The 25,501-nt window shown below is 42.8% G+C and overlaps 1 protein-coding gene across 1 annotated transcript in view; it reads right to left on the bottom strand.

Moving 5' to 3' along the window:
• Positions 1-1,456: 1,456 nt before the first annotated feature.
• Positions 1,457-25,501, bottom strand: part of NWD2 (NACHT and WD repeat domain containing 2) — a 173,897-nt gene continuing 149,852 nt past the window's right edge. The window contains exons 4-7 of the mRNA XM_066387666.1: positions 21,958-22,161; positions 17,596-17,740; positions 11,904-12,493; positions 1,457-7,546 (exon numbers count right to left, since the gene is read on the bottom strand). Of these exons, the coding sequence (XP_066243763.1) occupies positions 3,614-7,546; positions 11,904-12,493; positions 17,596-17,740; positions 21,958-22,161 (4,872 nt within the window). The 3' untranslated portion in view covers positions 1,457-3,613. The remainder of the gene's footprint in view (positions 7,547-11,903; positions 12,494-17,595; positions 17,741-21,957; positions 22,162-25,501) is intronic.

Raw genomic sequence — 25,501 nt, 5'->3', positions numbered from 1 at the left:
CTATATTTTCTTTGAAAGCGGAGAGAGAATATGGTTTTACCTTCAACATAGTGAATTTAGATTAGAATCCAAGATGGAATTCCCTGGCATGGGTAGTGGAGTCATTTTCAGAGGGTTATTAGACAGAAGTCAATCTCAGTCACATGAAGATGGAGGCAATAAACCTGATGGATAATTCAATTATTTTTTTAACATCTTGATTTTAGTTTCTCTGAGAATAATTGTTTCATGAAACTATCTACCAGGTTTCACCTGATTATTTCCTAATTATCATCACTTAAGCACCCCCATTGCTGACCTGCTTAAAAACTGTGTATGTGTGTGAGTCTCACATCCAAGAGGTGATAAGTGGAACAGTGCACATGGAAAACACCCCCTGGTCTCCCACCTGTAGGGGATGTATGAGTAGGATGATTCCTTGATTATCATCCTTCTCACTTCTACCCCTGGCTCCAGAGGGAAGCATACTGTCCTTGAACTTCCACACAGAACTTGTTTCTTATTTGTTTTCCTGTTAAGACTATGAAAACCTAGAAGGCATAAGCTATTTTATTAACCTTTGTATTCTTGTCAAAATGCATGTCCAAATAAATATTTGCTAAATGAATACTATATCAACTATTGTGGTACACCTGAAAATCCTGAGATTTTGCAAAGACCTCCCGTGATCTTCAGAGTCTAGCCTGGTCACTATCTTTTTTTTTTTTTTTTTACACAGACAGAGAGAGAGTCAGAGAGAGGGATAGATAGGGACAGACAGACAGGAACAAAGAGAGATGAGAAGCATCAATCATTAGTTTTTCGTTACGACACCTTAGTTGTTCATTGATTGCTTTCTCATATGTGCCTTGACCGTGGGGCTACAGAAGACCGACTAACCCCTTGCTTGAGCCAGCGACCTTGGGTCTAAGCTGGTTACCTTGGTCGCGCTCAAGCTAGTGATCTCGGGATCTCGAACCTGGGTCCTCTGCATCTCAGTCTGATGCTCTATCCACTGTGCCACTGCCTGGTCAGGCAGTTAGAAACTATCTTATAGGTTATTATCAGAAAGTGCCTACTGGATACTCAATGCTGTATTTTTATGTGCTTTGAGAAAGTTGACAAAAAAGACATTGAATTCTCTAGGCCCAACTGCTGTCCTATTCAGCTGTTCTCCCTGTACCTGTGTTTCAAGATTTCTTCATCTGTAAATTTAGAATACTACCAGTACCTAACTCATAAAGCTGTTGTGAAGATTACATGGCTTAGTACATGCAAAACTCCAAAAATAGTGCCTGGTGTACAGTATGCATAAACACATTATTATTATTATTATTACTTTCAATCTTTAACTACATCTGCCTAAGTTGGGAGAAAAAAAAACACCACACAAATCAACATAGTTCATCTTTTATTCATACAAACACTACATACACAAGACTGTATATTGTTTGAAGACTGAAATAATTTCCTAGTGTAACAACTCTGTAACAAAATTTAACTAAATGTAACATTTATGAAAATATAATCTCTGATTGGGTAATTCTCCCCAACAATACAAAGTTTACATAAAAACATTCAATATGAGCTATCAGTTGCAAACAAGTTAGGAAAAATCATTCAAGTCACTTGTTAAACTCTATTGGCTGTTACATACAACATTCACACACTACATTTAATCCATCTACGCATTTATTTCTTAGAAATGTGTGGAATGGCCATCCAACTGATAATAACAGGAATAAGATGTGTGGTCTGACTCATACGATAAATTCCAGGTGATCTGTATGCGGGCTGGGCTTCTCTGGGCTCCCACCTTTCTGACTATAGCCAGACCAGAAGGAACCTACTAAAAAAAAGACTTTCACCATGGAGTGGGGTGTTTCTGTCTGAATTACATCTCTTTCCAAAGTGAAATGCAGTTGACTTAGATACCCAATAGGTTTGATCACTTTGTCTCTCCCATTAGCTTCAATAATCAAGATGTCACTGTATTTTTTTTTTCTTACATCGCTCCCCAACATCCCTGGGAGGGCTGTAGCAGATACTACAATGACTTCTATTTTGCACGTGGCAAAAACAATACAGCAGGGAGGTTAACAGTCTGTCTACGGACATGGGATGAGTTCATGGCAGAGCTGGACCCGACGTGACTCAGTTCCTCATTCATTATTCCACCTACTTAAGTCACAACTGCCACCCCCAAATAAAAGCAAACCACCACGACTGACACCCTTCAGAAAGTTATCCAAGGACATGCCATGTGAAGAAAAATCACTTTCCCCTTTCGGGATGTAATATTTTCTTTTAAATAAGTTTAGTTTCTTTTCTTTTCTTTTTTTTAATAAAAGATTTAATATATTTCACAGCTTCTGCTTTGAAAAGAAGACTAGAAAAGTCTCCGAAGAGTCTTCAAGCGGAAAGGGTGACAGATAAAGAAGCATACGTATAGTGGGTAGAAGTAAGAAAGTGATTACAAACAGGGACATTAAAGAACCCTTGGACACTCCTAAGATTCACGGAATATTTTAGCACAAAGACAGGCATATTCAGTTTGTCCCAGAGTATTTGGTCATCTGTCTGCGTTTTACACAGGAAAGAGGAGGAATGAGAGTAAGGCAAATGTCATCAGTGTTCCGTAGATGGCATGTCGAGAAAACTTTCCTTCTATTAAGATTTACTGCAGGGATTTGGGAAATAATTTATGCTTCCATACAACCGACTGAACAACGCAGACTTTTGTTAGTACAGTGATAGAAATGAACAGGTGTTCGGACCAAATCTGCAATGCCCTTTCTGTAAGCCTTTACACTCAGCATGAGTAGGCATTGCAAAAAGACATGAAAAGATTGTGGGTTCTTATTAAATGTGTTCTTTTGCAGCCCAGGAAATAGTTTTAAAAAAGCTTATGTTCCGTTCTACAGAATCCCTGGCATGCCTGGCCACAAGTGTACTTTCATGAAGACTGACTCTCCGTGTCCAGTAGCCCTATGACAGTGGTAGGTAGTTCTTGTCCCAGTCCAGTCTGTGGCCTCACCTTTCACGTCCTTTCTCTTGGGAAACTGGGAGCACATCCGGTCATTTTTGTTACACGATTTTGCACCATTAGGCCTTCCATCTGCGGACTGGGTTTACACAGTTGTCAGGATTGTAAAATATAAGGAGAGATTAAGGCTGTGTTTACTTATGGCCACACAATCACTTGAAGTCAAACAGCTCTTTGTGTTCACAATTTCAACCTATTTCTATAAAACTGTTTACAGCCCCAATGGTCTCTCTGGCCTCTCTCATCTGGACCAATGGGATGACGTGTGTCGCTTCGTTCCCCACAATTTTAAAACTACTTTTAACCCCCTGTTGATGTAGCCATATAAATATGATTTCTACAAAGCCTCTAGAAAAGTCACAAGACTTCATTCCCGGATAAAGTTTAACAAAAAAAGCAAACCTAAAACCAATTTAACATTTCTGTACATTTCATGAGCATGTTAATAATTAACCTGGGAACTCCAGCATCTTTCTTGTCTTTTAAGAAATGAGCCGTTTATTTGGGACACAGAAGATACTAACCCCACCCCCACGCTTTTTTGTACGGGTGTTGTGTATTTCTGTGGAGCAAGCTAAACTTTTTTGGTCAGTTGTCAGGGGCATAGCTGTGGCCCCTGGGTTCTAGGGCAGAGCACATCCGGTCATAGCAGGAATTGTGTTTCTTGGAGGGGGTCGCCTCGTTGGGCTCAGTGGAGTCACTCACCGTGATGGGACTGTCTCTTGCAAAGACCTCAGTAGACTCTCTCCATAAGCAGTCCACGGACACTTTGAAACAGTAGCTGTGACACTTTGGCCTGGCTGTCTGTGTCGCACTGTTGAATATCTGTCTGCTGTTTGACGTGGCGATTTTAATTTTCAGGGCAGCATCTACGCGATCCACCACCGTGTAGATCCCTATGCTCCCGTCGTCGAACCCCACGATGATGTGCAGGTGCCTCTGGGACAGGGCGAGAAAAGTTGGTGTTTTGTAAAGGGAACAAGCACCGATATTTTTGCCGTCGGCCAGTCTCATGACAATTAAACTGGATATCGCCCCGTTTTCATCCTCTTCCTCCCCGCTCCGGAAACAAATGTAGACCAGGTAGCGACCGTCTCTAGACAACCTTTGCCGCCAGATGACCCCAGCAGCGTGAACCACCCGTAATTTACCACTGTGTAAATCGAGCACATTGATATTTTCATCTCCCCGGGATATGATGCCTAACTTTCCATTGGGAGAAATTTCAAAATCCTCTAAGGTTTTCAGGAAGTTGTTTGGAAGCTGCACACGGCGACAGATCACTTCATCTGTCAGGCTCCAGATATTCACTGTCTCGGCTGAGGTGATAAACACGATGATGTCAGGACAGTCGGGGATCAGTTTAAAATTCACGATGGTGGTGCCATCCTCGCAGCAAAACTTCTTGGTGATACTCCCCGTCCACAGACTGACTGCCAGCACTTTGCTTTTGGTCATTCCTACCACGAAGGTATTGGCAGAGGTTATAAAGGCATTCTGCAACGTGGTCAGAATGTTGCAGACCCTGTGACCTGTGGCCAGTCTCCAAACCCTGGAGGCGTTTTCCTCACAGAGGGAGACCACAAACTGGTCATTGTGTGTAATCAGCAGCTGAGATATTCTCTGCCCGTTAATTCGGAAGAGGTTTTCCCCACTGTTGGTGTGCCAGACGTACTGGCTGCTTTTGTCATCTGATGTCACCATGATGTCTCCAGAGGACGTCAACACGCAGTGTTCCACTATTCCTTCGTGTTTGAAGACTGCTTCAATGAACCCACTACTGAAGTTCCACTTATGAACACAGTCGGAGCCATCGAGGGAGTAGATGATTTCCCCTCTCGCAGGTAACACCAGACTTTGGATGGGTTTTCCAGTCTTATCTATGTTGGACATAGCCGTGATTATATCTATGTCCCACATAGACAGAACGCCACTGGTGGACAAAGAGAGCAGCATATTGTGGTGACTGGATTTCACCAGCTTCACTATGGTACCTGAGACTTCCTGTAAGCTGGCCATGCACTGCCCCGTGTCCCGCCTCCAGAAGAACACGGCGGAGGTATTCTCCATGGTCGCGATGATGCAGTCTCCGTTTTTGGACAGCACGGCAGACACGAAGCGTTCGTTGTGCTTAGCTCTGAACTTCTCAGCCACCTTCCACAGGCCGGTATCTAAGAGCTCGATGCTGAGGGCTTTACAGATCAGAACTGCACTCTGGTCCTCCGACAGTTCAATGCTGACCACCTCGCTGTCTTCTCTCCGGCAGTCAAAGTCATCAGTCAGCTGGGGGCTGGAAATGTCCTCGGTATTCCAAACAGAGAGGCTCCCCTCGCTGTCTACCATGACCATTTCTCGAGCCGTGTCCAAGATAAGAAGAAACTTCACAAACCCACCTGAAAATTCGGATGTCACCGTACATAACTTTTCTCCACTCCCTAAATGAAAAATGGTGGTGGTGTTTAGGTACTGTCCACAGAAAGCATATATTCCATCCAGAGAGCACTGGACGCACGTCACCTCGTACCAGCAGTGGAACTGGTAAAGGGGCCATCCATAGAGCAGATCGATGACAGTGACGTCTTTGCTGGCTTCGAGCCACGCGAGGGCATGGTTGACAGACAGGGTAAACCCATTGATGTAGGTGGACCCACTGCCATGCTTGGTCCCTTTGATTTCCACTTCAGACAGGAGACAAGAGTTCACATTGTCATAAATCAACAAGGTGTTATTTGTCGTAGCCACCACAAGGTACTTTTCGTCACCGCTGAGTTTCATGCCCAGGATGACAGACTGGGCTGTTGTGATTTGCCTGAGTAGTTGGCGAGATTCCACATCCCATGTGCTGATAGAACCATTTTCTAAAGCTGTGAGGACAGTACTGGGGTTGCAGGTAGGCAGGATCTCGGTGACATGCAGGTGACTAGATGACAAGGGCAGACGCTCTGGGCTATACGTCACATCCATGGACGAATGCAGCGGCACAATGGAGCAGTATTTGGGCCCGTCCTTGTCACACTCCAGAAGAAGGTGTCTCAGCTTGGGCAGGGAACTGACGACGGGCAGCAGTCTTTGCTGCAGCTCCGCTGAAAGGGAGCCGGGAAACGCAGTGACCTTGTTTTTGATGCTGCGGAGGGTGTTGGCCAGGAACTTCAGCTCCTTCTCTTGCGAGTAGCTGTACGCCAGCTCGATGTCTGAAAGCACTTTGTCGAACTGGCCGATTTTGATCATGGTGTAGAGCCAGCTGAAGTTCATGATGATGCCGTAAAGCAGGTCATCGTTCTTCCCACACCTTGTCAGGTGGTACAAGAGCTCAGACATCTTCCGGTGATTGACGAAAAAGATGTCCGGCTCCAACGGATTACACTGGAAAACCCAGGGCTGGTCCGGGGCTTGTCTGTCAAAAGAAGCCTGTTCCATGAAGTGCTTTTCTTCCTCCAGCAGGCTTCCGCTGTCCAAGTCAAGGCAGCCATTCAAGTAGGGGTCTTTGAGGCAAAAAGCCTTCCGCCTGCCCCCGGACCAGACCCCCAGGAAATAATCTGCCAGGATGGTGTGCATTTCATGTAAGTCACTGTCATCCTTCAGATACAGCTTCTGGGCTATGAGCTGCAGGTGTCTGTTGGCCCAGACCAGGAGGGTGACATTCTTCACGTGCCTTTCTATTAAGTATCCACCGAGACCCTCTTTGAGCCTCGCGATGTACAGGTAAGGTACCCTCAGGGGGTTGCTGGGCCTGCTGTTCTCGTTGAGCTCATTCATAACACGGTTGTCTAGAGCCAACACATCCTCCAGTTCCATTTCACTCAAACCCATCTTGGCCATGGTGATGTAACCGAGAGCCCTGGACACCAGCTTCTGACCGCACTTCTTCTCCAAGGACCAGAAGAGCTGCTCTATACTTTCATGGACGGTCACACAGAGGGAAGATTCATCGACATCTTTGTGGGATCGCCAATGTCTCACCTCCCTGAAGGTCAGGTTCACAAACATGGGCAGTGTGCACTTGGAGAGTGCGTTGTTTACATAAATCTGCTGGCCCGATGTGACCTTCCTTTTGACTCGCAGCAGCTGGTGTTTGAGGACCTGGCTGCACATCTTCCTGTCCCGGGGAATCAGCTCGATGTAATTGTTTTCTTCGTGGATAAGGCACCTTAGCTTCTGCAGGATCCCGTGTTTGTTGGGCAGTGTGGAGAGGACCATCCGTACGAAGCGGGGAAGGTGAGCAGGGAGCCACCAGAGCTTCCTGGCCTCGTCACTTTCTGAGAGCTGCTCCAGGGCGTCGAATATTATCACTAGAGGTCTCTGCAATGAAGACTCATTCAAAAGGTTTATAAATAAGTCTCGGAGGTCGTGAATCTTCTTAGGGTAGCTCTGAACTAGACACCGGTAGTTAATTGCCAATTGTTCACAAACGCTCAGCAGGAGAGTCTTGAGGTCAGTACTCATGTTTGTGCTTCCTAGAAATCGGACAACTATCACTGGGTCAGATTCTGGTCCTGTGTCTTCATGTAGCCAGCCATAAGCCTAAAATATAAAGGTGATGTTTAGAATGGTAATATATATTCATGTGGGCATAGACTACAGCATCTCTTCTCTCCAGAGGTCAGACTTCTGGTAGCCCTGGCCATGCAGAAAGTAGTTTAGACCATGAGAGGAAAAACCTTCTGATAAAGTCAAAGAGCTGTCACAAAGTTTATGCACTAAAATCTATAGGCGAGACCCTCAGGGTCACTCTACTAAAGGTAATAAAATAGTGACAGTAGTGATATTCAACCAAAAAGGCAACATTTAGCTCGTATTCTAAGTTACAAAGTATTTCATAAACAGTAAATCTGAGTATCTAGTACAGTCATTTTTTAAACAGTGAATCCCATTTCCTAGAATGGTTGTTGGCACATATTAGGTACTCGGTAAGTATTTGTTTGGTGAATAAATTAAATAACAATTTATACATTATATTGAATCAAATATTTTCATTATTGGATCACGTAATACCATATATGGCTGAAAAAATTTCTAGTTAATTAGAATGCAATAAAAATAGTACTAAAATGATACTGAATATAATCTTTTATGATTCAGAGATATTTTACTATATCATGATGCTATAGGGTCATCATTATGATTATATTTATCATTGTCATAAAAATCTATATAGAGCTGGTTAAAAAACTTTTGCTAAATGTGTGCTTTATAACTATTTGCTATATAAATAAGGAGTTATCATTCTTACATTATCTCTCTGTAGGGAACATGAGAATTACAGTATTACTTAACAGAAGTGAAAACTGCAGTCCAGGCTGGATACTTGCTCAGAGTTAAATGGTTACTGACAAAGTTGAAGAAATTAATTTGACTTTCATTCTTGTATGTGTGCACTCTATCTCTCAAATGTAGAGTTAAGGGATAAAACATTTCTGTTTGGACAGGCAAGAATAAAAAGGGACATGATCAACGTATAAAATAATCCAATGTATATTTTTAGAGAAATAATGTCTTTTAGTAATCATTGCAATTCACCAAGGATACTCTGTAGAAAAGAAAGTATTAGGAAGTTTATGAAACTTTGTTCCTCAAGAGCTAATTCGGGGTAGAGTATACATCGGTTTAGAGGAGATATATCACTGTCAGTTTCAGAATGAGCTATTAGGGCAAATAAGCATTCACTGTTGTTGTTTAGCCCCAACCTTTGATGCTGATCCAGAGGAGGTCATCCTACCAACCAACAGCTGCCTTTGGTGGCAAATCAGAGACAACCTAATTCATGGTTCCCGTGGGTTGCTTATGATGATCATATGCACCATCTTCTCTCCTCCCAAACACGTGTTGCTGAATGTGCGGTATCTGTAGAGAGTAGCCCTCCGATCCTGAGCTCGTGTCCATGGGAATGTGGGTACATCGGAGATAACGGTGAGACTAACATGAGCTGTCTGTCTGCATCCTCACAGGGACACAGAGTCACAGAGAGCACAGGTTGTCGTTGGTGATGGTGGTGGGAGCAGAGCTGCCCAGGAAAGAGGTAGAGCAGAGGTCCTGGAAAGAGGCAAGGCTCTTCTGGGGACCAGAGTCCTGGACTCTGACTAGACACACTCTGGTAGTTGGACACAACATCCTGAACAGCATGAGCTCAGAGAGTCCCTTCCGGCTGATCAACCTGACCATCGCCACACTGCCCCCCCTGGAGTGCTTATGTATTCTGGCCTATCGGCACACCCCATGTGACCATTTACCTTCTATGCTAGATAGAGCACGTGGCATTGCATCACACGCACATTCAACTCAGCCAAGTCCAACAATATTTGCCCCTCCAACAGAGGTGGATTAAGGTTTGTTGAGGATGTGGGCACAGAAGAAAATATTTGGCCCCTTAAACTTGATGTCCTTTGAAAAAAGTATAAAGTTGGGGTTTTGCGGGGCCCTTCAGAAGTCAGGGCCCAGAGCGCATGCCCGGTGCGCCTACCATTAAATTTGCCTCTGCCCTCCAACCATTTTCCCCTGCCCCCTCCACAAGGAAACAGGCCCCCGAGGGAGTGTGAAACGGCATCCGGTAATCTGTGGCTGTTTTCCCGCTTCATTTCAGCTCCCATGTGCCCCTCACAATGCTATTATTTTGCTTATTTGGAATAATTTTACAGTTTGAAGATTCACATACAAATTATTGTTCAAAGACACACATGCACACATGTGTACACACGCATTTGGATGCAATGTGTCCCCTAAATGTAAGCCAGCCACTTTATCTAGTGTTCATGCTGTATCAATTAACACAAGAAGAAATACAGCAGCTGGGCTTAGCACATGAAGAAATGGTAAAGTGGTGCCCTGGCTGGTGGCGCAGTAGATAGAGTACTGCCCCAGAGTGCCAAGGTTGCCGGTTCGAGCCCCGGTCAGGGCACATATGAGAAGCAATAAATGGCATAACTAAGTGGAACAATGAGTTGATGCTTCTCTCTCTCTCTCTCTCTCTTTCTCTCTCTCTCTCTCTATATATATATATATGGTGTGTGTGTGTGTGTGTGTGTGTGTGTGTGTGTGTGTATAGGACTTTTTAGGAGTAAATTTGATTACCTGATTTTTACCTGTGAGTTTATATTGGAACCTATACCCTGCATAAGGTACAGTACAACCATCCCTATTCTTGTCTTTAAAATGACTTACTTGACATTGTGCAGCACATGATAGATTATGATAATGTTCATGAAGTTAAAGCTTTGGTCTTAAGGGAGTAACCTGCCCTGGCCAGATAGCTCAATTAGCTAGACTGCTAGAGCATCATCCCAAAGTGCAGAGGTTGTCTGTTTGATCCCTGATCAGGGCACTACAGGAACAGAATGATGGTCCTGTCTTTCTCTCTCTCTCTCCTTTACCCTCTCACTAAATCAGTAAAAAAAAAAAGAAAAGAAAAGCAAAGAAAAGAAAAGAGTCACCATAGGAAGAATGATATACATATTTGAAATAACAACAGGATGACGGAGAAACTATTAGACTTTGATATCAATGTAAGAGAAGGTTAAAATGAAACTAGTTTAGTCCAGTTTAGACTGAGGTGAGAAGTCAAAATATACCACATTTGAGGGTGAAGTTCCAGACCTTCATGCAGGACTTGAAAGGGGGTGTGAGAACCAGTTCTGCTAACTCTAGTGGACCACTCACCTCCAGCCTAAAAAAAGAGATCTGAGAGGCCAAAAGAGGCTGGAGATTAGAGTGCTGTGGGGTTTTTGTATCACCACCCTACTCCCAAAGGGGAGGGCTGAGAGATGCCCAATGCCTCATTTCTAGCTAGAGAAATGGACCGCTTACAGGGGTCCCCTAGAGCTTGGGGACATGGCCATCTGTGTCTGATGACATCTGAGAAATGTGGAGGTGGAGTGGCTGAGGCCAGCTAGCTGCTGGGATGGAGGAGTGATGAAGAGAGGCTGTGACGGGGCTGGAAGTTCTCAGGGGAAAAGAAATGCGTGGGTGTCTCCCATGTCCCAGATGTGAGCCACTGGAAAGAGTGAGCTGACATGTTTTTTATTGGTTCTGTTTTTCCCAGGTCTTGTCCTAAGGGAGTTTGTTGGGCTCTGGAGAGGATCTTGGTAGCAAGACACTAGAAGTGCGTTGCTGAATATCTAGGAGCCAAGGAAGTGACAAGCTAGAAAAAGATGCATTCCTCTGTGTCTACGGAACTGTAGCAAAGAGATGCTTAGCAAGGACAAGGGAAGTGGGAGGGGAAGGAACTCGGGGAAACCATGAGAGGGTCTCCGAAGAGGCAGGAAGCAGCTTTAAACACCTGCCAAGACCAGAAAGTGCAGAGCCCAGTTCAGAGCAGTACTGGCCAGGTAAGAATTTCTGGCCACCTTACCTTTCCTACATCCTCTACCACAGCCCTCGAGGGGTCATCAGTGAGGTTGGGGTTTGGGACAGGGAAGATGTGCTATGTGGAAAAAGGAAAGACGGCCATGTCCCTATCTACCACTGCAGACACCTTGCTGATGATGGTAAGCCGCAGCTGGGGGAGAGAAATGTAGACTGAGATTTTAATTACCGTCTTAGACTAGAAATACTAATTGCTGAACTGAGACTTTCATGTCTAGAAGCAACTGGAGGGCTTGCCTTACTGAGGGATAAGAAGCATGGTGAGAACCGCACTAGTTCGCATTCTAATGAAGGCTGGGCCCAATGGGAGAAAAAATAAAGCTGTCTTATCATTGCACCCCATGAGCCTTACTCTTTCAATATATCTTCTACCAGCAAAAGAGAAACACCAACGTGTCCATCTGGAAAGACTAATTATAATTCAAAGAGTAAACACAGACAACGGAAATGAATCCGATCAATTTATCTTGTACCAAAATTAAAAGTTTTCACAAACATACACGTAAAAGAAGAGGCTTTTTACCTTCTTTGCTACTTCCGCTAGCAGAAGTGTCTTCCCAGTGCACGGTCCACCGTATATAATAAGTGGGTTGATGTGCCCAGTCTTGCTGGGAAGAATGTATTTATGGACTATGTTTAGAGATTCGCATTTGTACTCGTAGAAAGAGGCATATGTTTTACATAATGACGAATGCTGGAGAATTTCGTCGTAGAGTGTGTCAGTTTCAGTGTCAAAATTCTGTTGTACCGTTGCCTGAATTATATCAATCATATCCTCATAAAATTGTTTACCAAGTCCTTCTATGTAATGATTTTCTATTTCCTGGGAGTAGCCTAGTTTCATGTCACAATGAGTCACGGATGTGTATACTCTGAGATTAGATGATGCAACAATGGTAGGAATAAATTCATCCCTGAGTTTTATCAGCTTCTCTTGGGCTTCTGGGTCCCGAACAATCCTGGGTTCTGTTCCAGTTATATCTACGTATTTTCCCATCTCTGGGATTTTCACAAAACGCTCGATGTTAGCAATTTTCCTAATGTAGCAGACGCACTTCTTTAGGAATGCTGGAGTTTGCTTTCCCAGGGCGAAGTCAAACTCGTCCTCTATAGCTGAAAGAGAGCAAGACAAGTTTATTGCCTGAAACAGAGAAGCAACACACATGCCCCCAGCTCTTCACTCTCGCGTCCCAGGGCTAGGCTATTGTACTTAGAGGTTGGAGCAGAGTTGTATATAGAATAGTTTCTTAATTCCTTAATTTCCTATTTGGGTTTTCCTACACAGCCTGCAACCCAGAACAATAGGTTTTTAAAAAAAGTCTTTAATTCCTCCCCCAGTTGGAGGGAGAGACTGAACATAAGCAAAGAGAGCAAACATACCAAGTTTATATTTCAGTTACTCCTTAGATCTCTTCTTGGACTTCAGGGTTCTAAGAGTGAGGGGCAGGGATCAGCGGGGGCCAGAGAAGAATGAGTAAGAGGCCAAAGGACGGATCTAGTTTACTGCTTCCTGGTCAGTCTCCCCTTTCCACGTGGCTTCATTTTGTTGCAGGTGCAGTGTACCCCAGACAGATACACGTAAATATAAAAGTGTGTTTAAAATATGATCATGTTCTGACTTCTAATCCATCTGAATTATCCACATCACTGTTCAATCCCATTATATCCATCAGGACAGGTACAGAAAAATGAGTTGGTATGTTATTTCTTCTAAGATAAACCATGTTCTGGCTTGCAATACACATACTTCCATACAAGTTAATGTACATTATACATCACTCACGTCCCCACAGGAACATTTAAAACTGGATCTGTCATAATAAAACATCACTTGTGCATGATTTTAGGGAAGAAAAATAAAAATTAATGAAAGAAATAAACCAATGGAAATGAGCTGTAAGACAAGCTGTCTTCTAAAGCTGGCTGCCTGCCCTCCGTTCCTTCTTCCTTCTCTCCCTCCCCCTTTGCTTTCATTCCTCCTGTTGATCTTACTGAGCACCTACTATGTGCCAGGCATGCTGCTGGTTGCTCAGGATGTAGTGGTGAGAGAAAACAGACAGTGCTGAGAGAAAAAAAAACCCCTTTGTGGAGCTTCCAATCCAGTGGAGGACAGCGGCCATGAGTCCCAGAATCCCACATGTAAATGTATCATGGTTGTTTTCAGTTCCAGGAAGGAGAAAAACATGGTGCAATGACTGCAAACAATTGTGTGTGTGTGTGCGTGTGTGTGTGGGGTCCTAATCCACTTGGAGTGGTCGGGGAAGGACTTCTAAAGGAGGTGACCGCTGTGCTGAGATCTGATGGAGGCCTGGGGCGGGGTTAAAGCTCTGAATAACAGGGCTATTCGTAAGCTGCAAACATTTCAATGTGCTGGCCACGACACCAACATCAAGCAAAACCTAAAACAGATATGTATTCTATAAAGAAACTATTAAGAAAGGTAGGCATTTTATTTTTAAATGATGCCTTTTAGTGGGACTCCCATGGTAATATTTCTTCACTGATGATACTTGTAAGGTCGACGGGCAATGGGGGAAGGTCACGTGAGGAACCAGACCCGGGAACTTCGGCTGGAACTGCCCACATCCATACGCACCAAAAGAAACTTCCCAGAAGTCCTTTGGAAAAGAGCGACTGTCTGCCAGCCAGTGAGATTTTGTCACATCATATCAACTCGCCTCCACCCTAGATGACCCTTTAAATATCCCCCACGTGGTTTCATCCATGCGACTTCTCTGGCCCCTGGCCCCGGGACCAGGGAACCTCGTGGGGCAGGATACGCTGTACTAAATAAAGCTTTTGCTTATCCACACTTTGTGGCTACGCCCTTCCTTCTTCCTCAGTGGGGAAAAATACCTTACAATACTAATTGATCAAAATTTGTGACTTAAGTAAAAAAACATGTTTATACCCACCAGTGTTGAGTGAGTTGTGTCATTTGCATTGGTTTGTTTTACAAAAAGTTATAATCAAGCACTTGGTTAAGGAGGCCAGTTAAAGGAGGCTATACCACAAATATCTAATCTTCTTTTTATAGGCAAGTAGGAACTTCTTATAGTGTAGACTAGGAAAGATGCAAGAAATCTCGACTTTCTGAGCTCCTGCACAGAGCAGCCAGCCTGGGGCAATGTCTTTCCCAAGCATCTGTGTAAAGTGCTACAGGGCACGCTGGATTAGCTGCGTGCTACATTCTATGTATTATGAAGAGAAAGAAAGTGGAGAAAGTGGCCAAACTGTAATATCTATACATAATGTATGATAATCAGAGAGATGCACTGTTACCTCTGACTCCCAGAAAACAAGTCAGCTGTAACCTAACTGACATGGCTATCACCTCTAGAGAAAGAGTGTGTCAACCAGGAGTGCTGATAATAAATACAACAAAAAAAGAGACAGACAAAGCAAGTTGGTAGAGCCCATCTAAGCTGGCTCAGGAGGAAAAAAGAGGCTATATTTAAGTGCCTAATTGATGGTACAGACTTAATAAATAAACCCGAATAAGCAAGTCATCAGTGACTAAGTTGACTCTGTAGAGTTATTTTTAGAACAAAGTGTATCCTCATGATTTTAGGAGACTTTTATGAATAATTTCCGATATTAACTTGTCTATAAATATTATAAACTTCTCCTCTCCTTACTAGAATACTATACAGTACTTTTCTCAATCTCCTAAACTTGAACCAGTCACAAAATCTGGCAAAGATAGCTTTAGGAGATGCCCAACCCTGGCAGCTATCACTCATGACACATTCGTCTATTATCCCTAACACCACTCAATTTTGATGTTCGCCGTAGGGTATATTTTGAAGTCTAATTTATTTCTCTTCCTCTCCTGTTATTTAAAAAGGTAAAACTGGAAGTGATGAGAAAATTACATTTAAATATAAACAGTACACCTTTCCAGATTCTATCTAGTATTCATATTTTCAAGATTTCTGAAACTACAAAATATACTACAGCTGACCCTTGAACAACATGGGTTTGAACTACGTGGATCCACTTATAGGTGGGTTTTTTCAGTAAACACACACAACACTGTAAATGTATTTTCTTATCTTTATGATTTTATTAACATATTTTTCTAGCGTACTTTTTGTAAGAATTCAGTATATAGGCCCTGGCCGGTTGGCTCAGCGGTAGAGCGTCGGCCTGGTGTGTGGGGGACCTGGGTTCGATTCCTGGCCAGGGCACATAGGAGAAGCGCCCATTTGCTTCTCCACCCCCCCTTCCTCTCTGTCTCTCTCTTCCCCTCCCGCAGCTGGGGCTCCATTGGAGCAGGGATGGCCCGGGCGCTGGGGATGGCTCCTTGGCCTCTACCCCAGGCGCTAGAGTGGCTCTGGTAGCGGCGGAGCGATGCTCCGGAGGGGCAGGGCATCGCCCCCTGGTGGGCAGAGCGTCGCCCCTGGTGGGCGTGCTGGGTGGATCCTGGTCGGGCGCATGCGGGAGTCTGTCTGACTGTCTCTCCCCGTTTCCAGCTTCAGAAAAATACAAAAAAAAAGAAGAAAAAAAAAGAATACAGTATATAATACATATAACAGACAAAATATTTGTTAATCGAGTATTTATGCTATTGTTAGAGCTTCCGGTCAACAGTAGGCTATAGTAGTTAAAGTGTTTGAGGTATCGAGTTATTCTTGATTTTTGACTACACAGGGTAGTCGGCACCCCTAACCTCACATTGTTCCAGGGTCTCTGTATATACATTTCTAAGAGTGGGTACTTCTCTAACAATTTTCATTGTGCAGACATGGTCTTATAAAATAAGTTTGAAATGTAAAATAAATAAAATTGTTCTGAGCATGTATATCTTTAAGGATGTAACCCCAAGCAGAAAACAAACCACCTGTAGTAGTTTATACTACACAGTATGATACTATTTATCTTCCTACATACCCATGTGAACAGAATTCTTTACTATGGAGAAAATTAGGAGAAAGTATTTGATGATGAAATATTTGCACATTTGAGCTTTATGTTTCTAAATGAGAGACTACTTTACCCAAACTGGTGTCTCTTATTAAGAAAGTTTTTACTCTGGGTATTACCTTTTTCTTAACACAGCATGTTTTTAAAACAGGGTGGTTTTAACCCCTTGTCAACGGGCAAGGAGACACCTGACTGGCAGTGCTGCTCTTCTATCATTGGGGCAAAGCAGATGTACAGTCCTTGGTTCATCCTGGCTTGATGCCTGTGTTGGGGGCCAGAACTGTTTCATGCCTGGGGCACGTTAAAAACAACAATAACAAGGTGGTTTTGCCTTCAAGGAAGATGAAGAACAGGAACCTCAAAAATGGATTGAAAAGCTCCCAAAGCACCAAGGACGTTTGTTAAGCTGTATATTCTAAAGATGATACTTATTCCTGTCAATTTTAGTATTTTCAGGAGGACCTAAAATAAGACCTAGTTTTTGACAGCTTTGACAGCACGAATTTGTCAAAATTATTTATAATTTCTCTGAGCTGGAACGGTCCAGGGAGAACGGTATTGAATGGCTTTTAGGTTTTCACACACGCTTTGCCATTCATTCATAAAACCCATCTGGAAGCACAACGACTGTTGCCTGTTCTTCACTAATTCTTTACTTTCAAAACAAATGCCACACTGCTGGCTCTGAATCCTTCTGTCACTCAGCTCAAATGTCATCTCCTCCTCCCACGCCATCTAAATCCGGACCCATGCATTTCTCCATCAGCTTCTATCATCCTATTACTATTTTGTTTCATATGTTGCACTTAATCCTTTCTGAAATGATCTTGTTCAATTTTTGATTACTTTCCTATCATTTATTTTTCTCCACTTAAAAAAATAAATAAATCCCAAGAGAGCAGAGACCTTGCCTTCCCATTCATTGTTGTATCCTCAGTACCTGGCACACAGTATAGACCTGGTACATGTTTGCCGGGTGGCTGACTGACTGACGGAATGAATGAACAGTTCAACTGAGGAACAATGGCAGAGTCTGGTCTATTGTGTCCAGCCTCCTCTGACTGCTTTCAGAAATCCCATTTTCTCACGAAGTCCTCAAGTTAAGTAAAGGCTCTTCTATGAGTTAAAACAAAAAGAACACTGGTCTTTCCAGGAGATGGAAATGTTTAGAGAAAGCAAATTTCACCAGGTAGTAAATAAAATTAAGTTTGTAGAGCCACTGAAGAAAAGCAGTGAATGCATCTATTATTTATCTATTTCTTAGCGTACTGAGAATGTACAAAGATTACCTGAGAACAGGAACCTCTTAGCTTGGCTGTATTTCATTTTCCCCTTTTCATGTAACAGTTTTACAGCAGTCTTAAATATATTTTTTATCTCGTCTGATATCTCTTGCCAGTTCTTCTCGTTCTCAGCATTGGCAGAAGGCTGCATCTATGGAAATATGAAAATGAGATATTAGTATTAAAATCATCAAAGAAAAACTGACATTTAAGAGCTAAAGAACTATTATTATTTGAAGGTTTATTATGTGCCGATACTGTGAAAGCTGCTTAACAAATAACATCTCACCTAATACTTCCACTAATGCTAAAAGTTGGAAATGACTGCCAAGTTGTATGTAACCTTTCCCAAGTCAACACACAAGAGTGTGAATCCACACAGGATTTGTTTGCTGGGCTTTCTTATTATATCATGTACTTCCCTCTTGATTTTTGATACAAATGTCCTAACAAAATCATCTTTTTGGTATTCTCTAAAGAGGAGAGAAAGTTAAAGGTGCTCTTATGCTACTATTTAACTGTCATTTGTTGTTTCTTCCTCATTTGTGTTTATGATCCTCTAGGAAATAAAATAGGAGGCTTGCCTACCAAGAAAGTAACATTTTTAGAGCCTTGATGAAAATCTTCCTCATTCATTTTTGTTCAAAGTATATATATTTTTTTTTTTTTTTTTTTTTTTTTTCATTTCTGAAGCTGGAAACGGGGAGAGACAGTCAGACAGACTCCCGCATGCGCCCGACCGGGATCCACCCGGCACGCCCACCAGGGGCGATGCTCTGCCCACCAGGGGGCGATGCTCTGCCCATCCTGGGCGTCGCCATATTGCGACCAGAGCCACTCTAGCACCTGAGGCAGAGGCCAAGGAGCCATCCCCAGCGCCCGGGCCATCTTTGCTCCAATGGAGCCTTGGCTGCGGGAGGGGAAGAGAGAGACAGAGAGGAAAGTGCGGCGGAGGGGTGGAGAAGCAAATGGGCGCTTCTCCTGTGTGCCCTGGCCGGGAATCGAACCCGGGTCCTCCGCACGCCAGGCCGACGCTCTACCGCTGAGCCAACCGGCCAGGGCCTCAAAGTATATTTTAATGCAATATTTACAAAACCTGTAATATTGCCCCAAAATAGAAAGTAAAGGTAATAATTATAACAATTTTATGGTGTATACTTGACAGGGCTCAATAAAATCTGATGGTGCAGGAAATGGAGTACAATTTTCCCCTCTAGTTTTGAAGTACAACGTGAATGGCTCAACCACATGTAAGAGAATCCCACCTTTGATGATTCTTCATGGCTCCTCCAACCATACTCTCTTTCTATTTGCTCTTAGGAGAGTTTTAGTGGCTCCATGCAGACCCTCCCTGGCTCCAGATAGGTTGCTCAACACACATCAGCATTATGTGCTCCTCCTCCTCTAGTCAAAGCCATTAACAAATCTCCCTTCTCTTCCTGCTTCTCCAGAATGTTTACAAATGTTTTACGACTATAATCAATTGGCAATAATTATGAACTGTATGTAATGCACCTAAAATATGGATGTATGACTTGGCAGATATTTTAAGAGACATGTTACACAACTTCGGTAATCACTTCAGGCAAACATTTCGAGTAGATGACAATACTATTTTTGTAGAAATTAAATTAACACTGAGAATCAGAAAATTTCCCAGTAACACAGCTGAAAATTGGAATATTAGTTTGACACACACACACAAAACATACACTCATTTATTTAACAACTGCTTATGCTAAAATATCATGTGGCATTTAGAGAATAATTCAAATTTCCCTAGAGGATCATGGCATCTGATGAAGACGGAATAACTGAAACCAATGAAATAGCAACATATGAGCAAGTGCTCTCAAGCCACTGCCACCAACCTCGTTTCCTGAGGGAGCATGAGTTTTGGTAGCTACATTTACTAGCTGCCACATTTATCCGTGGCACATTTAACAGGGGAATGGTGGGGGTTTACTCCGTGTGCCCCCCCATAGAAGCAATACTCTTGTGAATAATTACTTTGAGAAATGCAGTGAGGGGAAGGAAGAAAAATCAGGGAATCTGATCTGATTTCATATTGCATGGAGAGAATGCTTTATTTTTAAAAATTTGATTGAATTAAATGGGGTGATGTTAGATAATAAAATTATATAGGTTTCAGGTGCACAATTTTACAACGTATCCTCTTTATGTGAGTTCACCGCCCCAGATCAGGTCTCCCTGCATCACCATCCCTGTCTACCCTCCTCTACATCCCCTCACGTCAGGTCTCCCTGCATCACCATCCCTGTCTACCCTCCTCTATATCCCCTCACGTCAGGTCTCCCTGCATCACTACCCCCGCCTACCCTCCTCTACATCCCCTCACGTCAGGTCTCCCTGCATCACCATCCCTGTCTACCCTCCTCTACATCCCCTCACGTCAGGTCTCCCTGCATCACTACCCCCGTCTACCCTCCTCTACATCCCCTCACGTCAGGTCTCCCTGCATCACTATCCCGTCTACCCTCCTCTACATCCCCTCACGTAAGGTCTCCCTGCATCACTATCCCTGTCTACCCTCCTCTACAACCCCTCACGTCAGGTCTCCCTGCATCACTATCCCGTCTACCCTCCTCTACATCCCCTCACACCCCACCCTGTCTCCTCCTGCTGCTCTAACACTGTCATCTGTCACTGGTGTCTCTTTTTTTTTCTTTGCTTAATCCTGTCACCTTTTTCATCCAGCCCCCCAACCTCCACTTTCTCTGACAAACACTTTGTGTCAAATGTCAGAAAGACAAATATACAGGTCCTTAAATGCAGAATTGTCACTAATCCAAGGCTCCTCTCCTCTTACAGCTACCTAGTGCTTCATGTATCAAGGCTGTTCTCTTTGGAAGAGGGATGGAATCTCTGCCTTCTTTTCAATCTCTCTAAACACTCCATGCAATGAGTAAGCCCACCCATCTTCTCTTCCTCCTTCATTCAGTTCCAGGCGACACATAGTAGATATATTTAGGGACCAAGTTGGAGAGGGGACAATGATGTTTCAATCATACTCATGCATGAATCAACTTCACTTCAAGAGTTTACATAAGATTTAAGAGTATAAAGTAACTATGTATGAAATGTTAAAGGGAAAATATTGAGTTACAAAATAAGAAACTATAAAAACTAGGTAGATTTAAAAAAGACCATCCCACTAAACAAACAAAAAAACATTTCACAAAGTAAAAGTACAACTATGTAACTTAAAAACTCAATGCATAAAACACAGCTGAAGAAAAACTTTGTAAACTGGAAAAAAGATATAAAATAACCTTCTGGAAAGAAGCACAAAGACCTGACCTGTGTTGGAGCAGTGGATAAAGCTTAGACTTGGAATGCTGAGGTCATGGGTTCAAAACCCCAGGCTAGCCTGATCAAGGCACATGTGGGAGTTGATGCTTCCTGCCCCCCTTTTCTCTCTCTTTCTCTCTCTCCCTCCTGCCCCTTCTCTAAAATATGAATAAATAAATCTTTAAAAATAGTTTCTCTGTCTGGTTGGCTCAGTGGTAGAGTGTTGACCACTGAGAAGCAACCATCTGCTTCTCCTCCCTTCCCCCTTCTCTCTCTCTCTTCTCCTCCCTCAGCCATGGCTCGATTGATTCCAGCATGTTGGTCCCAGGTGCTGAGGAGGGCTTCGTGTAGTCTTTGCCTCAAGCACAAAAAAGTAGCTTGATTGTGAATATGGCCTCAGTGGGCAGAGCACTGGCCCCAGATTGGGGCTGCTGGATGGATTCCCGTCAGGACAAATGCAGGAGTCTACCTCCCTTCCTCTCACTTAAATAAACAAACAAACAAACAAACAAACAAGCACAGAGAGATAATTAAACTGATAATGTGAAAGAGGAATAAGAGACACGGAAGACAGACTGACATGGTCTAATGCACATCTAATTAAAGAGCAAAAAGGAAAGAACAGAGGAAACAGAGGAGAGATTATTCAATCAGATGATGGCTGAGAATTTTCCACAACTGCTAGAATACATGAATTCACCAACATAACTAGCATGACATATATTAATCAGAATAAATAGACATAAATATAGCAAAATGGGAAAAATAAGAATATTTTCAGATAATCAAACACCGAGTTTATCTCCAGTAGACCTTCATTAGTGGAACTTCCAAAAGATGTACTTTAGGTAGAAGGAAATGACCCTGGAAGGAAAGTCTGAAGTGTTAAAAAAAGGAGGGGGAGTCAAAAACTGGAAGAGTTCTTAGCTTTGGATTTTGTTGTTAAAAGGAAATTTAGGGCCCAAGGCAGAATAACTTTCAGCCTACCACTCCTGGATGAGATAAACGGTTTAAAGTAATGGACAGACACATGCTTTGCAGAGGAAAGTAACTTACTGCGTTCTTACTGCTTTTCAGCACTTCTGACTTGGGCCTGAGGTAATACGCTGCAGGCACCGAGTTCTCATCGCGACAGTACCACTCTTCCAGTAACTTGGTCTCCAGCTTTGCCTCTACGGCAGCATCCAAAATCATCTCAAACTCCGAGGCTTCCACTTCTCCGGGGATTCGGATGTTCCCATATTTTTCCCCTAATAGTCCCTGTGTATCAACAAGAAAGTTCAGTTTAGTGTATCACCAAGAAAGTTCAGTTTAGCGTTCACATCTTGTGGTCACTCAATAAACACTAACAAAACGACTACAATTACATGGTACCATCGGCTTTCTCTTTTAATGACAGTGGATACTTTTTCCTCTCATGGATTATTTTATAAGTAAAATAAAATCAATTATATTGTAATTATATTAAGTTCTTCACATACTGAGACATGAGATTGCATATCTTAATAGACAAATTCAAACTACAGAATCTGTAGCAAATTGATTTTCCTACAGTTTACATAATATAATAAGAGTTCTATTCTTGAGATTTTGAGTGTTTGTTCATAACACAGAACCATCATATGCTGGACCCTATGAAATAGCAAACATGTAAACTCTGAAACAAAAGATATGCTGTTAAAAGAGTTAATAGTATGGTTTTTAAACCCCAGACTTGCCCAGCTACAAATGAAAAAAGTATGAAATCATTGAATGTGATGCTACTATCACCCCACCCCCGGGTAACTGAAAACAATTTGAAAAATGAGCAAGGAATCATTTTCTCTCTATTAAATTGGTAAAGAAAAAACATGCTCAGTGTGTGTAAAAGCATGAGAAAATACTTACATAGTGCCAATGGGTGTGTGAACTGATTCAATACTCCTGTCAGGATATTTTGGCAATATATATGAAAAGCCTCAAATATAGAACTTTTGACCTGGCAATGTTTCTTCTGGAAATTTATCTTTAGAAAATAATTAAGGATGTACATAAAGACAACAAAATATTTATGGTGAACTTGTTTTAACAGTAAAGAAATTGTATAACAGTTCTAAGTACCTTGCAAAGAACATTGAAATATTTTATGGAATCTTTATTCAAAGAATGTTCCAAATTATAATACAGAACTATATTAACGCAGTGAAAAAGTAAGTTATAAAGCAGTATGTATAAGATGATTCCAATGCTTCACATATATAGTCTCATATACAGTGTGTCTGTAAAGTCATGGTGCACTTTTGACTGGTCACAGGAAAGCAACAAAAGATGATAGAAATGTGAAATCTGCACCAAATAAAAGGAAAACTCTCCCAGTTTCATACCTATTCAGTGCAGTTCGATGTGGGCTCATGCACAGATTTTTTAGGGCTTCTTAGGTATCCCATATAGCCTCTACAGACTCGTCCCTGACTGATGGCCTACCAAAATGGGGTTTCTCCACCAAACTGCCGGTTTCCTTCAACTGCTTATCCCACCGAGTAATGTTATTCCCATGTGGTGGCGCTTCGTTATAAGCGCGCCAATATTCGCGGTGCACTTTGGTCACGGATTTGAATTTAGCGAGCCACAGAACACACTGAACTTTCCTCTGTACTGTCCACATCTCGACTGGCATGGCCATGGGCTGCTCCACTGTATACACGGTATTACATCATCATCATCTGTGCATGCGCACATGCTGCCACATCATCCTACAGAAACTGGGTTTTCCTTTTATTTGGTGATTTCACATTTCTTTCTTCTTTTGTTGCTTTCCTGTGACTGGTCAAAAGTGCATCATGACTTTACGGACACACCGTATATGATTATCATGTATGTTTATACAGAAACATACATGTACACAAGAGTGCTTTTATAAGAATACTCAGCAAGATTAATGTCTATCTTTAAGTAGGTAGTTTTAAATTTACTTAGGCTGTTTTATGAATTTATTCCTTTTTTATTAAGAAACTTTTGGGTGGAGCAATGTAGTATTTAATAGTGAGAAAAACAGCAGGCATTAAAAATTTTAAACCCAGCGATATGCTCTCTGTACTCAGGCCTCGTCCCAGACCTAGAGTCAGAGACTCTGGAGATAGGGTACTGCTCTGTGTGCTAGCAAGCCCACCAGATGCCTGAACCACTGGTTGAAGCTAATGAAAATACAGCTTAATAACACTTGGTATTTCAATTAATCTTCAATGACATGTGCAATAGAAATGTAGAACTCTCACACAAATCTATACTATTAAAGGCAAGTGTGTCTGCCTGTAGTATCCGTGGGAAGACTTCTGTTTAATTTGTGGGCAACTTCCTCCTTTCTCCTCTGTTAACTAGCACCTTTACCATGACCTTCAAGCCTAGCTTGTCCAAGAACTGTGACCGGAGTGTGAGCTGCGCTCTGGCCTCCTCGGTGCAGTTCTGCTGCCCATCTCCGTAACGTCCACGGGGTTCTTCCCATCTCCCGCATGCAGGTGAGAAAATATAGCCCCAAAGAGATCTGTGTCCCATATACACTCGTGACCTAAACTCCGCTAGGAGATAGTAAACTGCGTCAGGGCAGAAGCCAGAGCTTTTTCATCCTAGCACATAGAAAATAATTAAAAACATTTGTTGAATAAATGAAGAAATCAAGACAGAGGAAGAAATCATCCGAATCTGTCCTCTTCCTGTCTGATGTCCTCTTCCTTCCCTCTTATATTCACAGGTAAAGTAACAATCTGGGAAGGTGCCAGTTGTGTTGGCAATGCTCAGTTCAGCCTGTAGTGTTGGAGCAGGTACTGTCTAGACACATTTCTGGCTGGGCCATGCCCTCCCTGGCTCGTTGGGACACAGTCCAGCTCCCCTAACTGGTTTACGGACGGGGACTGGGCCTAACTGAACTCACTGTTCTGAGCTCAGTTCTCCTCAGTAGGAACCTCAATGACCAGGCAGGGGGGAGGTACAACTTTAGCTGCAGACATCCTTTCGGAAGGGACTTGAGTGGAGGAACTCTGAGTCACTGGTCTGCACTATGTCAGCACAGTAAATGAGGGCCTAACGAGGGCTCTTTCGAGATAAGTGTGTTCTAAACTCCAACTCAGTGCAGCAGCGTGAAGGTTAATTAAAATCACTTTTATTTGAATCTGCACTTGCTTTGGGCTATTCTTGACAAAAATTGTATGCAACAAAAATGTTGTTTTGAATCATTTTTCACTTTTAACCGTTCCTCTTCTAAAATCTCTTGTGTTAAACTTGGGTGGATGAGCATGTATGCATGGCCTCTCATTCTGCCACAGGTACGGAGGGAGATGGGCTTCTTAGAGTAGCCAGCCTCGCGGTTATCCCATAACCCTTGGCTAATTCGAGAGAAGGGTAGCCAGCATCCTCAGTCAGGGCTGACTGCCACCTAGCAAGGCCACAGGGGCAGAGTAGGTAAAAAGGAGACTTCTAAACAGTAGCCACAAGAGGAATCCAAAAAGGCACAGAGGTGGAGCTTGGCCATGGTTACCTGCGGACAGGCAAAATATTCAATATGGGACTTAGTAATTGACAGTTCTCTGTCTCACAGCCAGTAAAGCCCAGGAAGATCATGAACTCA

This window comes from Saccopteryx leptura, chromosome 5 (assembly GCF_036850995.1).
Source record: "Saccopteryx leptura isolate mSacLep1 chromosome 5, mSacLep1_pri_phased_curated, whole genome shotgun sequence".
NCBI classification, from domain to species: Eukaryota; Metazoa; Chordata; class Mammalia; order Chiroptera; family Emballonuridae; genus Saccopteryx; species Saccopteryx leptura.
This window is presented reverse-complemented; position numbering and strand designations above follow the sequence as displayed.